The 18,409-nt window shown below is 42.2% G+C and overlaps 1 protein-coding gene across 2 annotated transcripts in view; it reads left to right on the forward strand.

Annotated features, from left to right (window-relative positions):
* Positions 1-18,409, forward strand: part of LOC137677104 (F-BAR domain only protein 2-like) — a 117,844-nt gene that overhangs the window by 82,337 nt on the left and 17,098 nt on the right. For both annotated transcript variants that reach the window (XM_068424291.1, XM_068424292.1), the window contains 4 exons: positions 5,105-5,147; positions 5,808-5,902; positions 14,472-14,575; positions 16,678-16,807. In XM_068424291.1, coding sequence (XP_068280392.1) covers positions 5,105-5,147; positions 5,808-5,902; positions 14,472-14,575; positions 16,678-16,807 — 372 coding nt within the window. The remainder of the gene's footprint in view (positions 1-5,104; positions 5,148-5,807; positions 5,903-14,471; positions 14,576-16,677; positions 16,808-18,409) is intronic.

The following is an 18,409-nucleotide window of genomic DNA, read 5'->3' on the forward strand; positions in this document are numbered from 1 at the left end:
TCAGGGACACATCGGACTTCACCATCCTGCAGCATCACCCACCAAGTACATCCAGGTCCTTGAGCAAAAGCAATCCCACGAATGGGTTTACCTTTGCCCGTAGCAGGAAGAACCCAGACAGTTTTTCCCAACAGATTCCTTTCATGCACCACCGGGACTTTATCCCCTTCTACTGTATGTAAAAGGTCTGACTGAGCAGGGCCAGCTCGGTTGATAGATCCCCTGGTGTTAACTAACCAGGTAGCTTGTGCCAGATGTTTATCCCAGTTTTTAAAGGTTCCACCCCCCATTGCTTTCAGGGTAGTTTTTAACAGCCCATTGTACCATTCAATTTTCCCAGAGGCTGGTGCATGATAGGGGATGTGATATACCCATTCGATGCCATGCTCTTTGGCCCAGTTGTCTATGAGACTGTTTTTGAAATGAGTCCCATTGTCCGACTCAATTCTCTCTGGCGTGCCATGTCGCCACAAGATTTGCTTTTCAAGGCCCAGAATAGTGTTCCGGGCAGTGGCATGGGGCACAGAGTATGTTTCCAGCCATCCGGTGGTCGCCTCCACCATGGTAAGCACATAGCGTTTACCCTGGCGGGTTTGAGGGAGTGTGATGTAGTCAATTTGCCAGGCCTCCCCATATTTATATTTCAACCACCGCCCCCCATACCACAAAGGTTTTAACCGTTTGGCTTGCTTAATTGCGGCGCATGTTTCACAATCATGGATAACCTGTGCAATAGAGTCCATGGTTAAGTCCACCCCTCGGTCACGAGCCCATCTGTATGTTGCATCTCTCCCTTGATCACAGAATCACAGAACGTTAGGGATTGGAAGGGACCTCGAAAGATCATCTAGTCCAATCCCCCTGCCGGAGCAGGATTGCCTAGACCATATCACACAGGAACGCGTCCAGGCGGGTTTTGAATGTCTCCAGAGAAGGAGACTCCACAACCTCTCTGGGCAGCCTGTTCCAGTGTTCGGTCACCCTCACTGTAAAGAAGTTTTTCCTCATATTTAAGTGGAACCTCCTGTGTTCCAGCTTGCACCCATTGCCCCTTGTCCTGTCAAGGGATGTCACTGAGAAGAGCCTGGCTCCATCCTCGTGACACTTGCCCTTTACATATTTATAAACATTAATGAGGTCACCCCTCAGTCTCCTCTTCTCTAAGCTAAAGAGACCCAGCTCACTTGATGACCTGAAGTGTCATGAGCCCACCGAGCTAAAAATAGTTCACCTTTATGTTCCCAGTCCAAATCTATTTGGAACACTTTAGCAGCCTGATCCGCTTGTTGGTTGTTTCGATGTTCCTCAGTTGCCCGACTTTTAGGTACATGAGCATCTACATGACGTACCTTCATGACTAGTTTCTCTAGCCGAGCAGCAATATCTTGCCACAGTTCAGCAGCCCAAATAGGTTTCCCTTTGCGCTGCCAGTTGCTTCGCTTCCACTGCTTTATCCACCCCCACAAGGCATTTGCTACCATCCATGAGTCAGTATAGAGATATAGCCTTGGCCACTGTTCTCGTTCAGCAATGTCCAAAGCCAAAATTCGATGGCATGAGGGTGCACTGTGCACCAGTGTCTACCAGGGCTCTATACCTTTGTGGTTTTAATGTGCCAGGCCATCGACTCCACACAGTCCAATAAACTCTGTTGTCCCTCTCCTCCACCTGGCTGGAGACAGAGCCACTCTAATCAAGGAATGGATTTGTGCAGCTCGCGTGGATTAGACCTTCATTCGCCTTGTTCACATCTGGTACATAGGGGTCTGAGGCCCATCTACGCTGACTGGAGTCCTGCTCACTGGTAACTGGAGCAGCCATCCTTCTAGGAAAACTTTCTCTAGTTTTTCTTTTATCTTGCAACTTACGTACTCGTGCCTGTAGGGCAGTGATAGGTTGTCCATGCCATCTGCTCATGTCCTCTCCATAATCACACAGGGAAAACCACAGGGTACCTCACGGCGTGTTCTGTTTCCCTTGAGCCAGTCTTGTAGGAGAGCATCTTCTTTTAATGGCTGCGATGCAGGCACATGCAGGTGGAGAGTCAAGTTTACTGTCTATCCTGGACAGTTTGTCCAACGGTTTTTCAAATAAACTCTCATTTTTCTCAGTCAGTTTTTCCACAGCCAAGATGCAGGCCTGCATTGGGGAAGGAAGACTGTCTTCATACTGCTGCATTTTGTTAGCCACCCAACTACAGCGTGTGTCTCTTCATCTCCTCCCCTGATCAGTACTGTCCATATGTGGGTATACGTCAGTGGTGTGCTCTGTGCTTACTTCCGCAACATCGGTCGGTTGCATTGCACTTCATCAGGATCTACAGTTCTCTGTGGGTCACTAGAAATCATCTCTCACACAGCTAATTCTCTCAGGTACTTAATAACTTTTTCCACAGTGATCCATTTGCTTGGGCAGCATACAATATCGTCCTTAAAGGGATGCCTGCTCTTTATGGCTGACAAGAGTCACCTCCAGAGGCTAAGAGTATTTGCCTTTCTCTCAAGCGCCTTATCAATACCCCTTCTCTGGCCAGGGATCCCAACTGCTTGGCTTCTCTACCCTCCAAGTCCAAGCTATTGGCCCCATTGTCCCAGCATCTGAGTAACCAGGTAATAAGTGAGTCATCTTCACGACGGCTAAAATCTTTTCTTATATTTCGCAACTCCTTCAGGGATAAGGAGTGGATGGTTACCTCTGCTTCTGACTCTTCCCCCTGGGATGGCTCTGCTTGAGAAGGACCCTCATCTCCATTGTCATCTTTCACTACACGAACTGATTTCTTTTGGTATTTCTTCCTGGTTACAGGGGCGATTGATACCGGCACGAGTTGGTTCTCTGGTCCATCTGTGGTGCTTCCCAACAGGGTTGGAGTAGCCATAGAGCACCTGCATCTGCACTGAGCACTAGTAGCAGATGGGGGGTAGAATCACCGTGGCAGACACCGGGGTTGGTGTAGCTGTGGTGCCCATCGTTGAGGTTAAGGTAACTACAGTGCCTGTTGTTGGAGTGGGAGTGACTGAAGAATCTGTTGTTGGAGTTGGTGTGGCTACAGTGCCTGTTGTCATGGGTAGAGTGGATGCAGTGGCTGTCACGGGGGCTGCAGTGGCTGCGGTGCAGGTTGCCAAGGCTGGCGTAGCTGTGGTGCCCGTTGTCGGAGTTGGAGTAGCTGCAGTGCCCACTGTTGGAGTTGGAGTAGTGGCAATGCCCGTTGTCAGAGTTGGAGTGGCCGCAGTGCTCATTGTTGGAGCTTGAGTAGATGCAGTGCCTGTCATGGGGGTTGCATTGGTTGCGGTGCATGCTGCCGGGGTTTGAGTGGATGTAATGGCCGTCTTGGAGGGGTTACAGCAGCTGCGGTTGTAGTCCAAACCAGGACAGTACCTTTATGATATTTGCCTTTGAACTACTCACAGTAAATTCAAAGGACAAAACTAAGTTATTTGGTCAAAATTTCAAAGCAGCTAGTAGAAGCCACCCAAAGACCTCTTCTTTTTCTGTATACTCAGCTGTTCCCTGTTCTGGGAAACAGATGAGGCTGGCTGTGACAGTGCTGAGGAACAAGTCGAAGAGCCAAAGGCAGGCTGGGGAATCCCATGGAAATGACTCTTGTGTAAGTTCTTAAAACCCTTCCACCTGCTCAAGTTGAGTATCATTGACAAAACAGCAAAGCACTCTCTCTGTTTTATAGTCAAAAACACAAAACATGGCCATGGAGATAGAGGATAGAGCATTAGTATCTATCTGTTGTGGTTTAACCCCAGCTGGCAACTAAGCACCACACAGCCACTCACTCACTCCCCTGCTTGGGATGGGGGAGAGAATCAGAAGGGTAAAAGTGAGAAAACTCAGGGGTTGAGATAAAGACAGTTTAATAGGGAAAGCAAAAGCCACGCGTGCAAGCAAAGCAAACCCAGGAATTCATTCACTGCTTCCCATGGGCAGGCAGGTGTTCAGCCATCTCCAGGAAAGCAGGGCTCCATCACGCGTAATGGTGACTTGGGAAGGCAAATGCCATCACTCTGAATGTCCCCCCCCTTCCTCCTTCTTCCCCCAGCTTTTTATGCTGTGTGAGCCAACATAGGCAGGACTCAGGAACAACCACAAAACCACAGATGAAATGCAAAGAGCAAATTTATTCCCGTTACCTCGCAAACCGGGGGACCTCCGAAGCAGCACCTGGGGCAAAGGCACACAAGCGGGGACATAGGCACCACAAAGCTCGGTCCTTGATAGAGAGAGGGCGAGAGATTTCAAACCTGCTGCTTTCGCCTGTATATTGGGGGTTTCTTGCAGGCGTAGTTTTCCACTGTGCTTTGATCTTTCACACAGCAGGGCAGGAATCTCAAGCATGTTCAATAAGGTGCTTCTGAGTCTATCACAGGCCTATGTTATCTAAACGCAGCTTGTCCAGCACACAACGTAAACAACAGTTACTAGTATGATATACATGTTTTTTGACACCCCAGGTGCAAGTCACTTGAGCGTGTTTATAATCCTTCTTGCCCACATATGCTGAGCATGACATCATATAGTGTGGAATATCCCTTTGGTCAGTTGGGGTCAGCTGTCCCGGCTGTGTCCCCTCCCAACTTCTTGGGCACCCCCAGCCTTCTCGCTCAGGGGGCAGTCTGAGGAGCAGAAAAGGCCTTGACTGTGTAAGCACTGCTCAGCAGTAACCAAAACATGCCTGTGTTATCAAGGCTGTTTTCAGCACAAATCCAAATCATAGCCCAGTACCAGCTACTATGGAGAAAATTAACTCTATCCCAGACAGAACCAGCGCACTATCCTTTAGGGTTTTTCTCAGTGGGAAACCAAGCCAGGTTTCCTGAAAAATAATATTGATATAAACAGTATAATTTAAGGAAGAAATTTCAAGTGACCAACACTTCCTCCTTAAATGCATTGCTCTGTTTAGTCCTCTCCTTTTAGAAGGTATTTCAGGAGCATCTGAATTTATATTATCAGAGATAATGCATTTTCTCTTCTCCATTTTAATAATTCATAATTAGTTTGGAACTGCAACTATTAACATTTACTATCTTTTTATAATGAAGCTGAAAGATTTTTATTTTACAGTGGTGATAATACTGTGTCTTTTGCTTAGGTGAAGAGTTAACAAAATCAAAGCTTTCTACTCCAGCTAATGAGTAAGTTCAACTTTTAAAATTATATCAAGTGTAGTTTTGGGGGAATTTGGTCTTATTTTGATCTAAGACTCCGAGACTCATTGGAAATATCACTTGACTGCTGTTTTAAGTCAGGCATCTATTGTATCGTAAGAGTTAAGGAGTAATTATGTAACGATGGAGATTTCTATTCACTTGTTTTCCCCTTCTAAAGCATTTGCTTCATTGTGATCTGTCTCAATTGATATTTGTAATAATGTGATTACAAAATATTGTTTTTTATTAAAATTTCAGTTTTTAAATAAGATGGGTTTAGTTTCCATCATATAGTGTTCTTTTGTAAAGTGTTTAAGATTACAAGCCCCAAATTTGGACAGGTCTATATACATTGCTCATATATGTATATACTGAAACAAATTTATTTGTAGATGTATGTCTTGTTGAAAATGAAAATAATTTACTGACATTATGAAATATGTTCACACACAAACTTGCACCAAGGTATCAGTTCAGATAGTTTCCTTATGTGTAAATCAGTTCCTTGACCTGCAATTTGTAAATACTTTTAATATTTGGATGCAAAGACTAACTAATACAGAAGATGAATTACCAAAGTTGTAATTTTATTTTTATGAGTATATACATCTTTCATTAATATTCTAACTGTAACTCTTACTATAGAAAGGGGAACAGTGACCTTCTGGCATGGGATCCACTCTTTAGCAGTTCTCTTGAATCTTCTTCTTCAGCCTCCTTGGCATCCTCATCTTCCTCAGGTAAAATATTTGATGATAGTAGAAAATGTTTTCTGCATATTCTTCAGGATGTTCTGTTGTTGCTTTTTTAGTCATTGCAAGGGGATGTGCTTTGAATATTGAAATGAAAGAATTTTGTAAAGCAGTGTCCTATGTTATGAGTAATACACAACTCAGTGCAGTATGTCAGGCTTTCAAGCTAGGGAGCAAGGGGGAAGAGAGAACACTAGAAACCTTAGGAAAATTCTATCTTGCTTTTGTCTTTTTTTCTCTCCTCTCCCTAGCTGATCATCATCTATGCTGGAGGAAGAATATAATCCTATTTTTTCAGTTGGTAAAGTTGGGAAATTAAATGGAGATTGTCACAGCAACTGAGAGATGCTGAGCTTGCACTGTGAATAGGGATGGGTTTCTTCTTTCCTGGAAAGCCTGTTGAACTATGTAGTACAAAGCCACTGTGGAGCTTTGCTGTGAGGAACTTGTTTCCTGTAGGAAACCGTTAATCTGTTAGGAGATGTGTGGGCATAATCCAAGGGGAGCAGGAGAAAAATGGCAGGACTGAGACTGGAATTAAGGGGGAGTTCTTGGCATCACCTGAGAGTAGGTGTATTGGGAGGAAGAGGGTGGGCTGAGGAGTATGGGAGGTGAGGGGGCAGATACTGCGTGGGAATTTTGAGTGCAGGATTTTGGAGGATGTCAGTGTGGGCAGGACACTGGCAGGCTTTCCTGAAACTTGGTCTTTGGGGGAAAAAAAAGTTTACAGAAATAGGCAATATTATTTTTTACATTCAAAAGGCAGTGAGGGAGAGGGAGGCAAAATAGCACGTGTGTGAGCCGACACAGGCAGGACGCAGGAACAGCCACAAGACCACAGATGAAATGCAAAGAGCAAATTTATCCCCATTACCTCGCAAACCGGGGGATCTCCGAAGCAGCACCCGGGGCAAAGGCACGAAAGGAGGGACGCGGGCACCGCGGAGCTCAGTTCCTGCTCGAGAGAGCGAGAGATCCTGGGCCTGCTGCCTTCGCCTGGATATCGGGGGTTTCTTGCAGGCGGCATTTTTCCACTGCGCTTTGATCTTTCTTACAGCAGGGCAGGAATCTCAGGCACGAACAATTAGGTGCCCCCGAGTCTTATCACAGGCCTATGTTATCTGAATGCAGATGCTCTACTTGTCCAGCACACACGACTAAACAACAGTTACTAGTATGATATATGTGTTTTTCGACACCCCAGGTGCAAGTCACTTGAGCGTGTTTACAATCCTCCTCGCCAATCTTCCGTTATATTCCCACAGCATGTGAGTGGTTATGCATCTTGAAAAGGCTGAGAGCAGATGTTGAGAAAGTAGTTCAGAAAGAGGAAGGAGAGATGGAAACAAAAACAGATATTATAGCTATGTTAGGACCTGCTTACTAAAAGTATTTACTTAAATTATTTACATTGATTAACTCAGGGGATTTAAGGTGGAACCTACTATTTATTAACAGTAGCAGATACGCTGTTTCATAGTTCTCTTCAGTCTACCTACTGCATGTCTATTTTCCAACTCCTACTAACTTAATGTAGAGACTCTTCTCCCATGTGCCAGAGAAAGAACGTGTTCACCATTTCTTTTAGCTAGGTATTTGTCTTTATTTACCCACACCCAGGGCTAAACAATAGCAGTTTTTCTCTCACCCAATGTTCCCTAATTCCCCAAATGAGGAAGGGAAACTGCTAGAGAGAGTCCAGCGCAGAGCCACGAAGATGATGAAGGGGGTGGAACATCTCCCTTATGAGGAGAGGCTGAGGGAGCTGGGTCTGTTTAGCTTGGAGAAGAGGAGACTGAGGGGGGACCTCATTAATGTTTATAAATATGTAAAGGGCAAGTGTCATGAGGATGGAGCCAGGCTCTTCTCAGTGACATCCCTTGACAGGACAAGGGGCAATGGGTGCAAGCTGGAGCACAGGAGGTTCCACATAAATATGAGGAAAAACTTCTTTACGGTGAGGGTGACCGAACACTGGAACAGGCTGCCCAGAGAGGTTGTGGAGTCTCCTTCTCTGGAGACATTCAAAACCCGCCTGGACGCGTTCCTGTGTGATATGGTCTAGGTAATCCTGCTCCGGCAGGGGGATTGGACTAGATGATCCTTCGAGGTCCCTTCCAATCCCGAACATTCTGTGATTCTGTGAAAAGGAGGGAGACTTGTACATTGAAGTTAACCAGATTTAATGAAATAAAGAAATCAATATAAATGACAACACAAAACAGACAAAAATATACTCATCCACAGATCACTGGCAAGCTGCTCCAGGAATCACAACAAATAAGAAGGAAACAAAGCAAAAAAAAAAAAAAACCACCCCACCTCTTCCCAGCAAACCCTCTCTCAAAACCTGTGGGCCAGCCAGGGTCAGCTGCCCTGGATTTAACTGCTGAGGGCCTTGATCACCATGGCTGGCCACACACTGAAACCAAATCCCCCTGAAACCAGGACAGGATTCTTATTCCAAAAATAAAAATAGACCTTACTTCTTTGTTTGCAATCATGGCTTTCTAACTGTTTTCATATGTTTTCATATGTACAGGTTGAAGAACAGTAAGAAAGAGTACATATATCAATAGGAGAATTCTGTACAACCAGTGCTAATTCTTCTTGGCCTTAGTAATGTCCTTTTAGCAGCAACCAGCATTGCTACATAACCCTTAGGGTTTTAAGTGGAACTTATTCCTACACTACAAATTCATTTTCCTTAAACATTATGCTTTATAACAAACCTAGCTTACAGAAATCATGAAATTGTATCTTCCTAACTTAGGTATCCAGTCAAGATTTTTGGCTAGTAGATCCACATTTGTAACATATTTAAGGATAAATTTTTTATATATATATTTAATAGTAAGACCAATTGTCCTCCGGGTACCCAGCCCCCTGAGATGGAAGACAGGGACAGTGAGTAGAATGAAGCCCCCATAATCCAAAGGGAAATGGTTAGCGACCTGCTACACCCCTTAGACACACACAAGTCTGTGGGGCCGGATGGGATCCACCCAAGGGTACTGAGGGAGCTGGCGGAAGCGCTCACCAAGCCACTTTCCATCATTTACCAGCAGTCCTGGCTAGCTGGGGAGGTCCCAGGGGACTGGAGGTTAGCAAATGTGACACCCATCTACAAGAAGGGCCAGAAGGAGGATCCAGGGAACTAAAGGCCTGTCAGTCTGACCTTGGTGCCAGGGAAGGTTATGGAGCAGATCATCTTGAGTGCCATCACGCGGCACGTACAGGACACCCAGGTGATGAGGCCCAGTCAGCATGGGTTTATGAAAGGCAGGTCCTGCTTGACTAACCTGATCTCCTTCTATGACAAGATGACCCACTTACTGGATGAGGGAAAGGCTGTGGATGTTGTCTACCTGGACTTTAGTAAAGCCTTTGACACCATTTCTCACAGCATCCTCCTGGAGAAACTGGCTGCTCATGGCTTGGATGGGTGTACTCTTCGCTGGGTGAAAAACTGGCTGGATGGCCGGGCCCAAAGAGTTGTGGTGAATGGAGTTAAATCCAGTTGGTGGCCAGTCACAAGTGGTGTTCCCCAGGGCTCAGTACTGGGGCCAGTTCTGTTCAATATCTTTATCAATGATCTGGACGAGGGGATCAGTAAGTTTGCAGACGACACCAAGTTGGGCAGGAGTGTTGATCTGCTTGAGGGAGGGAAGGCTCTACAGAGGGATCTGGATGGCCAGATGGGCCAGATATGGATCCATCCAAATCTGGATGGATCGATTGGCCGAGTCCAACTGTATGAAGTTCAACAAGGCTAAGTGTCAGCTCCTGCACTTGGGGCACAACAACCCCATGCAATGCTACAGGCTTGGGGAAGGGTGGCTGGAAAGCTGCCTGGCAGAAAAGGACCTGGGGGGTGTCGGTCGACAGCTGGCTGGATATGAGCCAGCAGTGTGCCCAGGTGCCCAAGAAGGCCAACAGCATCCTGGCTTGTATCAGAAATAGTGTGGCCAGCAGGACTAGGGAAGTGATTGTCCCCCTGTACTCGGCACTGGTGAGGCTGCACCTCAAATACTGTGTTCAGTTTTGGGCCCCTCACTACAAGAAAGACATTGAGGTGCTGGAGAGAGTCCAGAGAAGGGCAACGAAGCTGGTGAAGGGTCTGGAGAACAAGTCTTATGAAGAGCGGCTGAGGGACCTGGGGGTGTTTAGCCTGAAGAAAAGGAGGCTGAGGGGAGACCTTATCGCTCTCTACAAGTACCTGAAAGGAGGTTGTAGCGAGGTGGGTGTCAGTCTCTCTTTCACAAGTAACAAGCAATAGAACAAGAGGAAACAGCCTCAAGTTGTGCCAGGGGAGGTTTAGACTGGATATTAGGAAAAATTTCTTCACCAAAAGGGTTGTCAAGCATTGGAACAGGCTGCCCAGGGAAGTGGTGGAATCACCATCCCTGGAGGGATTTAATAGATGAGTAGATGTGGTGCTGAGAGACATGGCTTAGTGGTGGCCTTGGCGGTGTTAAGTTTACGGTTGGACTCAATGATCTTAAAGGTCTTTTCCAACCTAAATTATTCTATGATTCTATGAATATGCTGAAAAGGAGTTGTGCTTTCTCAAATAATCTGTTTCGCTAGCTGCAGTATTGCTTTGATCTGGTGTTGGAGTCTGTAGAGGAAGGCAAAGGATACTTAATTTGTTGAACTGGTGGTTGTTACTATATCCATTTCTTTATTGCTACGCCTGGATAGGAGGCTAAAGCAGGTTAGGAAATGTTCATACAGTTCCTCCTGTCAGCAAAACTGTGGAGGGAGTAGCCTCTGGCTGATGAGCAGTGACAGGTAATTGGGATCAGTAACATCTTCTGTAGCCATATCTGGGGGGAGTCATCTACCTGAGGCCTCATATCTGAAAGTGGCTTATGCAGAGAGCTCTATATTTCATTGAAAGTGGTCAAATATAGTGCCCTGTGGGCATAAGTAGATTTTAGTTATGAAATATTTGTGCCTTGGCAAACTTTATCTAACATGTGTTTCATATTGTTGTTTAAATCAAGTTAGCTTCTGATGCTCACTAACCTCCAGCTTAGTTATGGAGACTTTAAAAAATAGACAACTTTGATCTGATTGTATTTTCCTTGAAATCAGTGTTTTATCTTCACTTTGAAGATCAATATAGGTAAGATGATGCTTAAAGCTTTCGAAAATCTCAATCCAAAATTACTTAAATTACTTATTTTGTGTGCAGAATATATACATGTCATGATGTAGCATGTCCCACAGATACTTTTTCTTTTTACTGTTAAAACACTTCTTTAGATATTGTTTTGTAACTCTGAGTTAATCATTGAACACCTAAACTACCATGGTATTTGAGCAGACAGTGGATTATGCAGCACAGAAGTAAACTTTGGTCATCTGTGAATAATCCTGCTTTATTAGATGTTTAAGCTAACTTTGTTATCTTGAACAAGCATGACAAACATTTTTTAGGCAGCTACTGATATTATAAAAATGCTTCTATCTTCCTCATTTTCATCCATGTGTATTTTTAAAATAGTCTTGCACATTTCCACATTGCTTTTGTAGCGGATTTGTAGTAGTATTTCAAAACCTTTGAATGATATTTAAAATATCTGTTAGAAAGGGAAAGCTGTGTTAAATCTCTGTTTATTTGGGCTTGGAGAATATACTTGTTCATGACATAGTGTCCACCTATACTTTTGATCTGAACTTTTGAACATGTTGCGCTCTTAATTCTGTATGCCACTCTGCTGTTGTTCCTAGCTTTGCCAATCTGCAAGATGCTGAGAGTTGACTAACCTTGCATTTGCTGCTTCTGTTGTCATCTACTGCAACAGGCAACGGCCAAGTGCAGGGAATACTTGTGGAAAACTCCTGTTTTCCAGCAGCCTGAAGACTCTAGGATGAGAGATGAAATAAACTCGGGCAGATGATGCCTCATACATATAGTTACTCACTAGATACAGATTGATACAGAGAGAATAATATCATACAGGATCTCATGACTGCATTGTCTTCAGTCATTCACCGGACAGCAATTTATGTTGAGCCTTCCCATTACAGATGTTAAGGGTAAGAGGATAAAAATGTTTGCAAGAGAAGAGTAGGTTTGATTAAATAACTTTGAAAGAATTGAAAAGCAGAAAGCTGTGGAGAGGAAACAAACATGGAGTAGGACACAAGAAAGAAAAGACAAAGATGAGAGAAAGTGAAACCACGACAGGGAAGAAGTTAGAGGAATAAGGAAAGTCATGAGAAGTAGGGCCTTAAGGGGGAGAGAAACATAACAAATTAGTTGTCGACCGACTTAAAAAATGGAAAATGACATGGTTGACAGTATGAATGAAGTACACGTGATATGTGGCTGGATTTTTTTTTCTTTTATTTGTAAGTGGTGTGATTTTTAGCCTAGTAGAGCAGTTATTTTTCATGCTGGCTAGTAATCCTCATGCAGCGGATATTGAATATGTTTTTGAAGTCTAGATTTATATTGAAATTTTTATCATTTCAGTGTTGCTTCTAGTTTCAATTCTTCCCTTTTCCTTCAGCTGCACTGAAAGAGCATAATAGGAGCTCCTCCTCATCTACCACTGATTTGCCTGGGTGTAGAGTATCTCAGTCTTTGCTTGGACACCAGACACATTCCGGGTCTAGAAGCCCGTCTTCAAAAGACTTTACCATTAGCACTTTGTGCAAATCTGGTGTTATGGCAGCACCATCAGGGAGTACCAGTACTTTATCCTCTGTTTCATGGTCTCGGAGTCAGTGGATTTCCTTTGCTGATGAACTTCTTACAATTATACACACAATCACAGACAAGAAGGAGCCCCAAAGATTGCATTTTAAAACTGAAAATGCCTACCTTGCCTCTTCTGCTTTGCTTGGGAATTCTTCCAACAGCTGTGCTTCTGAGGATCAAAGTGACCTTTTCAATAATACTCTATGCCACGAACAATTATTCATTGAAGAAACTGGCACTGCTGCTGAAATTTCTTCTGCATCATCTTCAGCACTACTGGACTATAGTTTAGTGTCTTCTTGTGTTCATACAAATAAGGGTATGGCAAGCATGCATTGTGTACTGCTCTTTGCTAATAACTGACTCCAAAAAGCAAGCTTTGGACTGATTTTTCTTTTTGTTATTATTGCTCACCTGATGTTAAAATTAACTCGTCTTTTTACTTGGAATGTACTAAACTGCTTGTTAACACCAACTTCCTTCAAAGTTAGGACAATGAAATAAATATTCAGCTTGAAATAAGAAGAAAAATTCAAATTATTTAATTAAAGGCATTGCTTTCTCTTAACTGTGCAGAGCTTTGCTTTTCTAGAAATAGGAATGTATAGATGTTTTCAGATTGAATACAGTTAAATAAATTGGATTTAAAACTGTTCCTCTTTAACACCCAGTATTTTGAAGCGTGGATGATATTGTTGTAATGCTACATACTAAGAAGGCGGAAAAGTGCATTTGGGCAAGTGAGCCATGACTCACTGAATACCTGTGATACTGCAGCAGACTACTCAATGTTTAGCATGCACTGTCTTCCTGGGGCATAACAAGAATTTTAAAGGAATGACTGATACTTCAGAAGTGAATTTACTTGGGGACATTTGAGTTTGCAGCTCTTAAGGTGGATGTGGTCAGTATTAGCCTAATTTCTTTCTTCTCAAGTCAGTGATGAAACTCCCATACTTCAATGACAGCAGAGTTATGCTGAATGCCTGAGAAAATTCCATACTTAAAAGTTACGTTTTTAAATAACATGAACTGATTTAATTTAAAAAGAACCATCCAGAATAATTTGAGGGAGATGATAGGATGTGCTGCAAAGACATAGTCATATATTAGGGTTTCAGTCTATTTTGAAGTTAATTTTAGATCTGGCATACTCATTGGATGGCATCTAACATTTATTTTGAAGTACAGTTCTATTCAGAAAAGCAACTATGTAAAAGTGGCACCTTTGTACTGCTGCCACCATCTGTTAGTTGTGTCTGTTAGGTTTAGAAGGACATGAGGGCAGTATTTTTTTTAACTGCTTTTTACTTCTGATAGCTCAGCTAAGAGATAATATGGAGTTACTGTGTTCTTGCAATCAACAGAGTAATTTATCTGTTATACGGGTGTATACTTATTGAAGTCAGTGGGATTTCAGAGGGCATAATTTGATGTAAACAGAGTTATACCATTGTCAGCCAGGACCAAATATGAATTTCCACTGAATTTTCCATTTGTGGTGAGACATGAAAGGCTGTCCTATATTCTGAATCCATATAGACTATACACAAAAGGGAACTCAGGTAAAACCATCTTTTTACATACAAACCTCTGAGAATAGTTAGTATAAAATCATTTGAGAGCAATGAGAAAGCCCATGATGCCATTTTGAGTCACTTTTCAGGGTATCACATGCTTTTAAAAGCATTTATGATTAGTGGTAAATCTTACAAAATGGAGCTTGTAAAATAGGAACTTTTAATAGAAGCATAACTTCCAGTAATTCTATTCAAGTGAGTACATATCTATGTTCAGTGTAACCTTTCTAATATTGATTTCCTTAAATTTGCTTTCTTTCAGCAAGGCCCACAACTCCTCTTTCTGTAGGCACCATTGTACCCCCTCCAAGGCCTGCCTCAAGACCAAAGTTGTCTACAGGGAAACTTAGTGGAATTAATGAAATAGTATGTATTGATTGTTGGGGTTTTTTTTAATTCTCCATTGTAACTCAATTTCAGATATATCATTTACACTGTTACAGTAGAGTTACTTTCCAGCCAATGTTCAAGGAATTACATACTCAGATTTTCACCATTGCTGGATAGGCATGGAAGTTGTTCATGATAAACACATTACTATAGCAAAATAATTCTTAACTGAACTAAAAAGGTCCAAAACATAAATTTTGTATCAACTGAATGTTTTTAATTGAACAAATCAATAACTTGAAAATTAAAGGATAGCATATGTGTGGGCTTAAAGCTTTCAAAATGTGAAATACTAGCAAAGTTATTAACAAAACTACATTGATTTAGGGATATCACCAAAGCTTTGGGGAATGACTGATATTAAGTAGATCTTTATCAGTTGTGTGTTGACACAAGTAGCCCTGCTGTGACTTCGCCCTGCCCTTGGTGCTGGTTGGTGGAGAAGGGAAGTGGCAGATTGCAGCAGCTGCCCATCGGGATAGTGAGAGGTTGCACTCTGCCTTCATCTCTGCTCACTGGTTGCAGTGCAGGTCCACCTGCTGATAAGGAATGTGGCAAAGAATGCAAATACCCAGACAGCATATCAGACCAAGCCATGCTTAATCTCTTCTATGAATATTATGAATCTTTGGGTTTCATTTGACTTACTGACTTGGAAAAATTTTACCATGGTAAGATCCTCTTACTGTCTTTCAAAGTAGCAACATACTTTCACCATATTCTCATTATGGACAAAATTCTGGTCTTATGCTTTGACAAAACTGAAACATTGTTTAACTCTCTTGCTTCTTGTAGTGTTATAAGGTCAGAATAGGGTTCATTTTGAGATTCTTTTCTCATTCCAATATAAAATTGTAGTAATTGCTCTTAGACCAAGAAATCTGTTCTCATATCATCAGAATTAAAGAGAAGAATTTAACTGGTACTGATCTGCTATAAAGTATGATTCTGCACAAAGTTTTAGAAATTGGCTGTTATCTGGATACAAGTGGAAGATTGAGTTGTCTTCATTATATGTCACCTCCTTTTACAATTCCCACAGTCTGTATATAAGTCACAGAATCACAGAATCAATCAGGTTGGAAGAGACCTCTGGGATCATCGAGTCCAACCATTGCCCTGACACCACCATGGCAACTAGACCATGGCACTAAGTGCCATGTCCAGTCTATACTCAGTGACAAGTGTGATATAACCGAAATAAAAAAACAATTACCCAACCAAATCACGTGCTTCAGGAGTTCCAGTACCTTTTAGATAGGTTAATCCCAAAAGGATCATTAGTTATTTTAAACTAATACCTTAACAGTTAAATGGATCATAAAACTATCCAAAGATTTAGGGTGGAAGGGACTTTTGAAGATCTCTAGGCCAATCTCCTGCTCAAAGAAGGGCCAACTTCAAAATTGCATCAGGTTGCTCAGGGTCATGCTGAGTTTTTAAAATCTCCAGGAATGGAGATCTCATAACCTCTTTGGGCAACCTGTCCCAGGACTTAACCACAAGGTTACAAGAAGGATTTTTTTTCTTGCTCTTGCACCTCTGAATAGAGCTTGACTCCATCTTTTTCATAGCTAGTGAAAGACTAGTAGTAGATCCCTCCTTAGGCTTCTTTTCTCCAGGCTGAACAAACCCAGATCCTTCAGCCTCTCCTTCTCTCTCATGTCTTCCAGTCCTCAACTATTTTAATTGCCCTCTGCTGGACTCACTTCCAGTTTGTTAGTAGCTCTGAAAATCCACATTTGCTGCACGCATACACAGGGCTTAGGTTCCGCTACTGTGTTATAGCACAATTATTGACAGGCTGTTACATAATCAGATACATTAGACTTAACTACCCAGGCAAAAAAATTAATAATGATAAGCTATGAAATAATGGAATTGATTCCCATAGAAACCGTGGGTTCTCTGTTTTACACTAAAAACTAGGATAGATAAAGCATTAAAAGAAATATGTTGAGAAACACTATGAAATTGATTGGGGAATGAAATGAAGAACTCTTCTATTTACAGGTTTTTTTCATCTTTTTAAAACCACTTTCTATCTCTGTAATACTTTTGTGATCTCTTGTGTTTAGCCTAGGCCATTCAGCCCTCCATTGACCTCTAACTCAAGTCCACCACCTGCAGCTCCCTTGGCACATGCAGAGAGCATTTCTTCAATATCCTCTTCTGCTTCCCTTAGTGCAGCAAACACACCTACAGTTGGTAAGTTAAATTAACCATTTTATCTCATTTTAGAAATGGTATAATTCTGCCACTGAGTTCCACCTATTAAGAAAACCATTCCTTGGAGTTAGTTGTTCCATATGTGAGTCCAGTCTAGGTACTTCAAGCATCCTTTGCAATACCTGCTTCTAAATGACACTGAGAGACAGAATAGTGGATTTGACTAGATTAGACCAAAGATCTAATTATGACATGTTCTTTAGTGAAATATTTTTCAAAATTAAAATATTCCATGAATTCATATTTGGTGTGCTTGTATATCCATTCATCAAGCACAATGTTATCATGTATGTGCTCAGAAGATGTTATTGTATAGGTATATAAATATTTTGGGATACTGATAAATTTGAATTAATATAAATTTTCACAAAATTGAGTTCTTGTTATGTTTTTTGTTTGTTTGTTATCCTGTAATTGCAGTTTCCAAAAAAAAAAGAAACTAATGCATCTTTTTCTTCAAGTTAGTGAAGTATATAAGCTAAACAGAGGTGCTTAGTAAAAGCAAAACAACCAACCAAACAAAAAAGATGAAGATGAAAAGCAAATCAGTCTTCCTGGGCTGCCACTAATTTCAGAAGGTTTTCTCGTGTTTTTAAAGTCAATTCCTTCAGTTATGATATTTGATTATAACAAATAACAAGGAGACTTGTGTGTGGGGGGGTTATTTGTGGGGTTTTTTTTAAAGACATTTTAACTTGTTTCTGTAGCAGAATTGAAGTATTTCATTCCTGAACACTATTACCACTTTAGTCCCAAGTTAAATCAGACTCTTGAGTTAACACTCAGTTATCTATGAATGTTACTGATGCCAAGGATTCCTCACCCAGGCTCAGCACCTCAGAAGAGCATCTGCACAGCTTCTAGCAGGAGTTCTGCATTGAAAGCAACGCAGCTGTTTCTACCCTGTGCAGAACCAAAGCTAGTAAGGTCTGCCTAGCCTTAGCTGCTCCAGTGCTGACACAGTTCAGTGTCCACCAGTTTCCCAAATGCTGAGAAGCATCATAGAAAGCTAACTGATATTTTGGTTGCCAGAGTCCATCCAGGCTCACTTCCTCAGGCCTCAGCACTGGTGCCAAGGAACCAGAAGTTGGTGGCAGCAGCATCAATAGCCCCAGCTCTGTGTGTGTGTATGTGTTATTTGAGACAGTGACAGAGTAAAATTGTGAGGTGAGGGAGGAGGTAAGGAGGTGTGTGCTGACACCAAGGTTTGTCATGGTTGTTAACCTGGCCTAGCAAAAATAAACAAGGCCAGTTCTATCTGCGCTGATTGTATCAATTAAATAGTCCTGGAGAGCTGGGAAGGGCAGTGCAGACAGCTGAACAATTTTGGGACACGAGGATATACTCTGCACTATTGTCTATATTCTTTTGGCTTTTGCACAATCCAGTGTTTCCCTTACACCATTTCTTCTGAATAATGGAGTTGACTATAATTATCTTGTTCCAAGTGAACTTGTAGGCATGCATAACTGAATTTCTTTTATGCTTTATCCTTGTTTTCATTTGCAAAGTATTTTTTTGTATATTAAATTGTATAACATCTATTTTTGCTTGAAATATTTTGTTTTCTTGCAATGTTTT

This window comes from Nyctibius grandis, assembly GCF_013368605.1.
Source record: "Nyctibius grandis isolate bNycGra1 chromosome W unlocalized genomic scaffold, bNycGra1.pri SUPER_W_unloc_1, whole genome shotgun sequence".
NCBI classification, from domain to species: domain Eukaryota; kingdom Metazoa; phylum Chordata; class Aves; order Nyctibiiformes; family Nyctibiidae; genus Nyctibius; species Nyctibius grandis.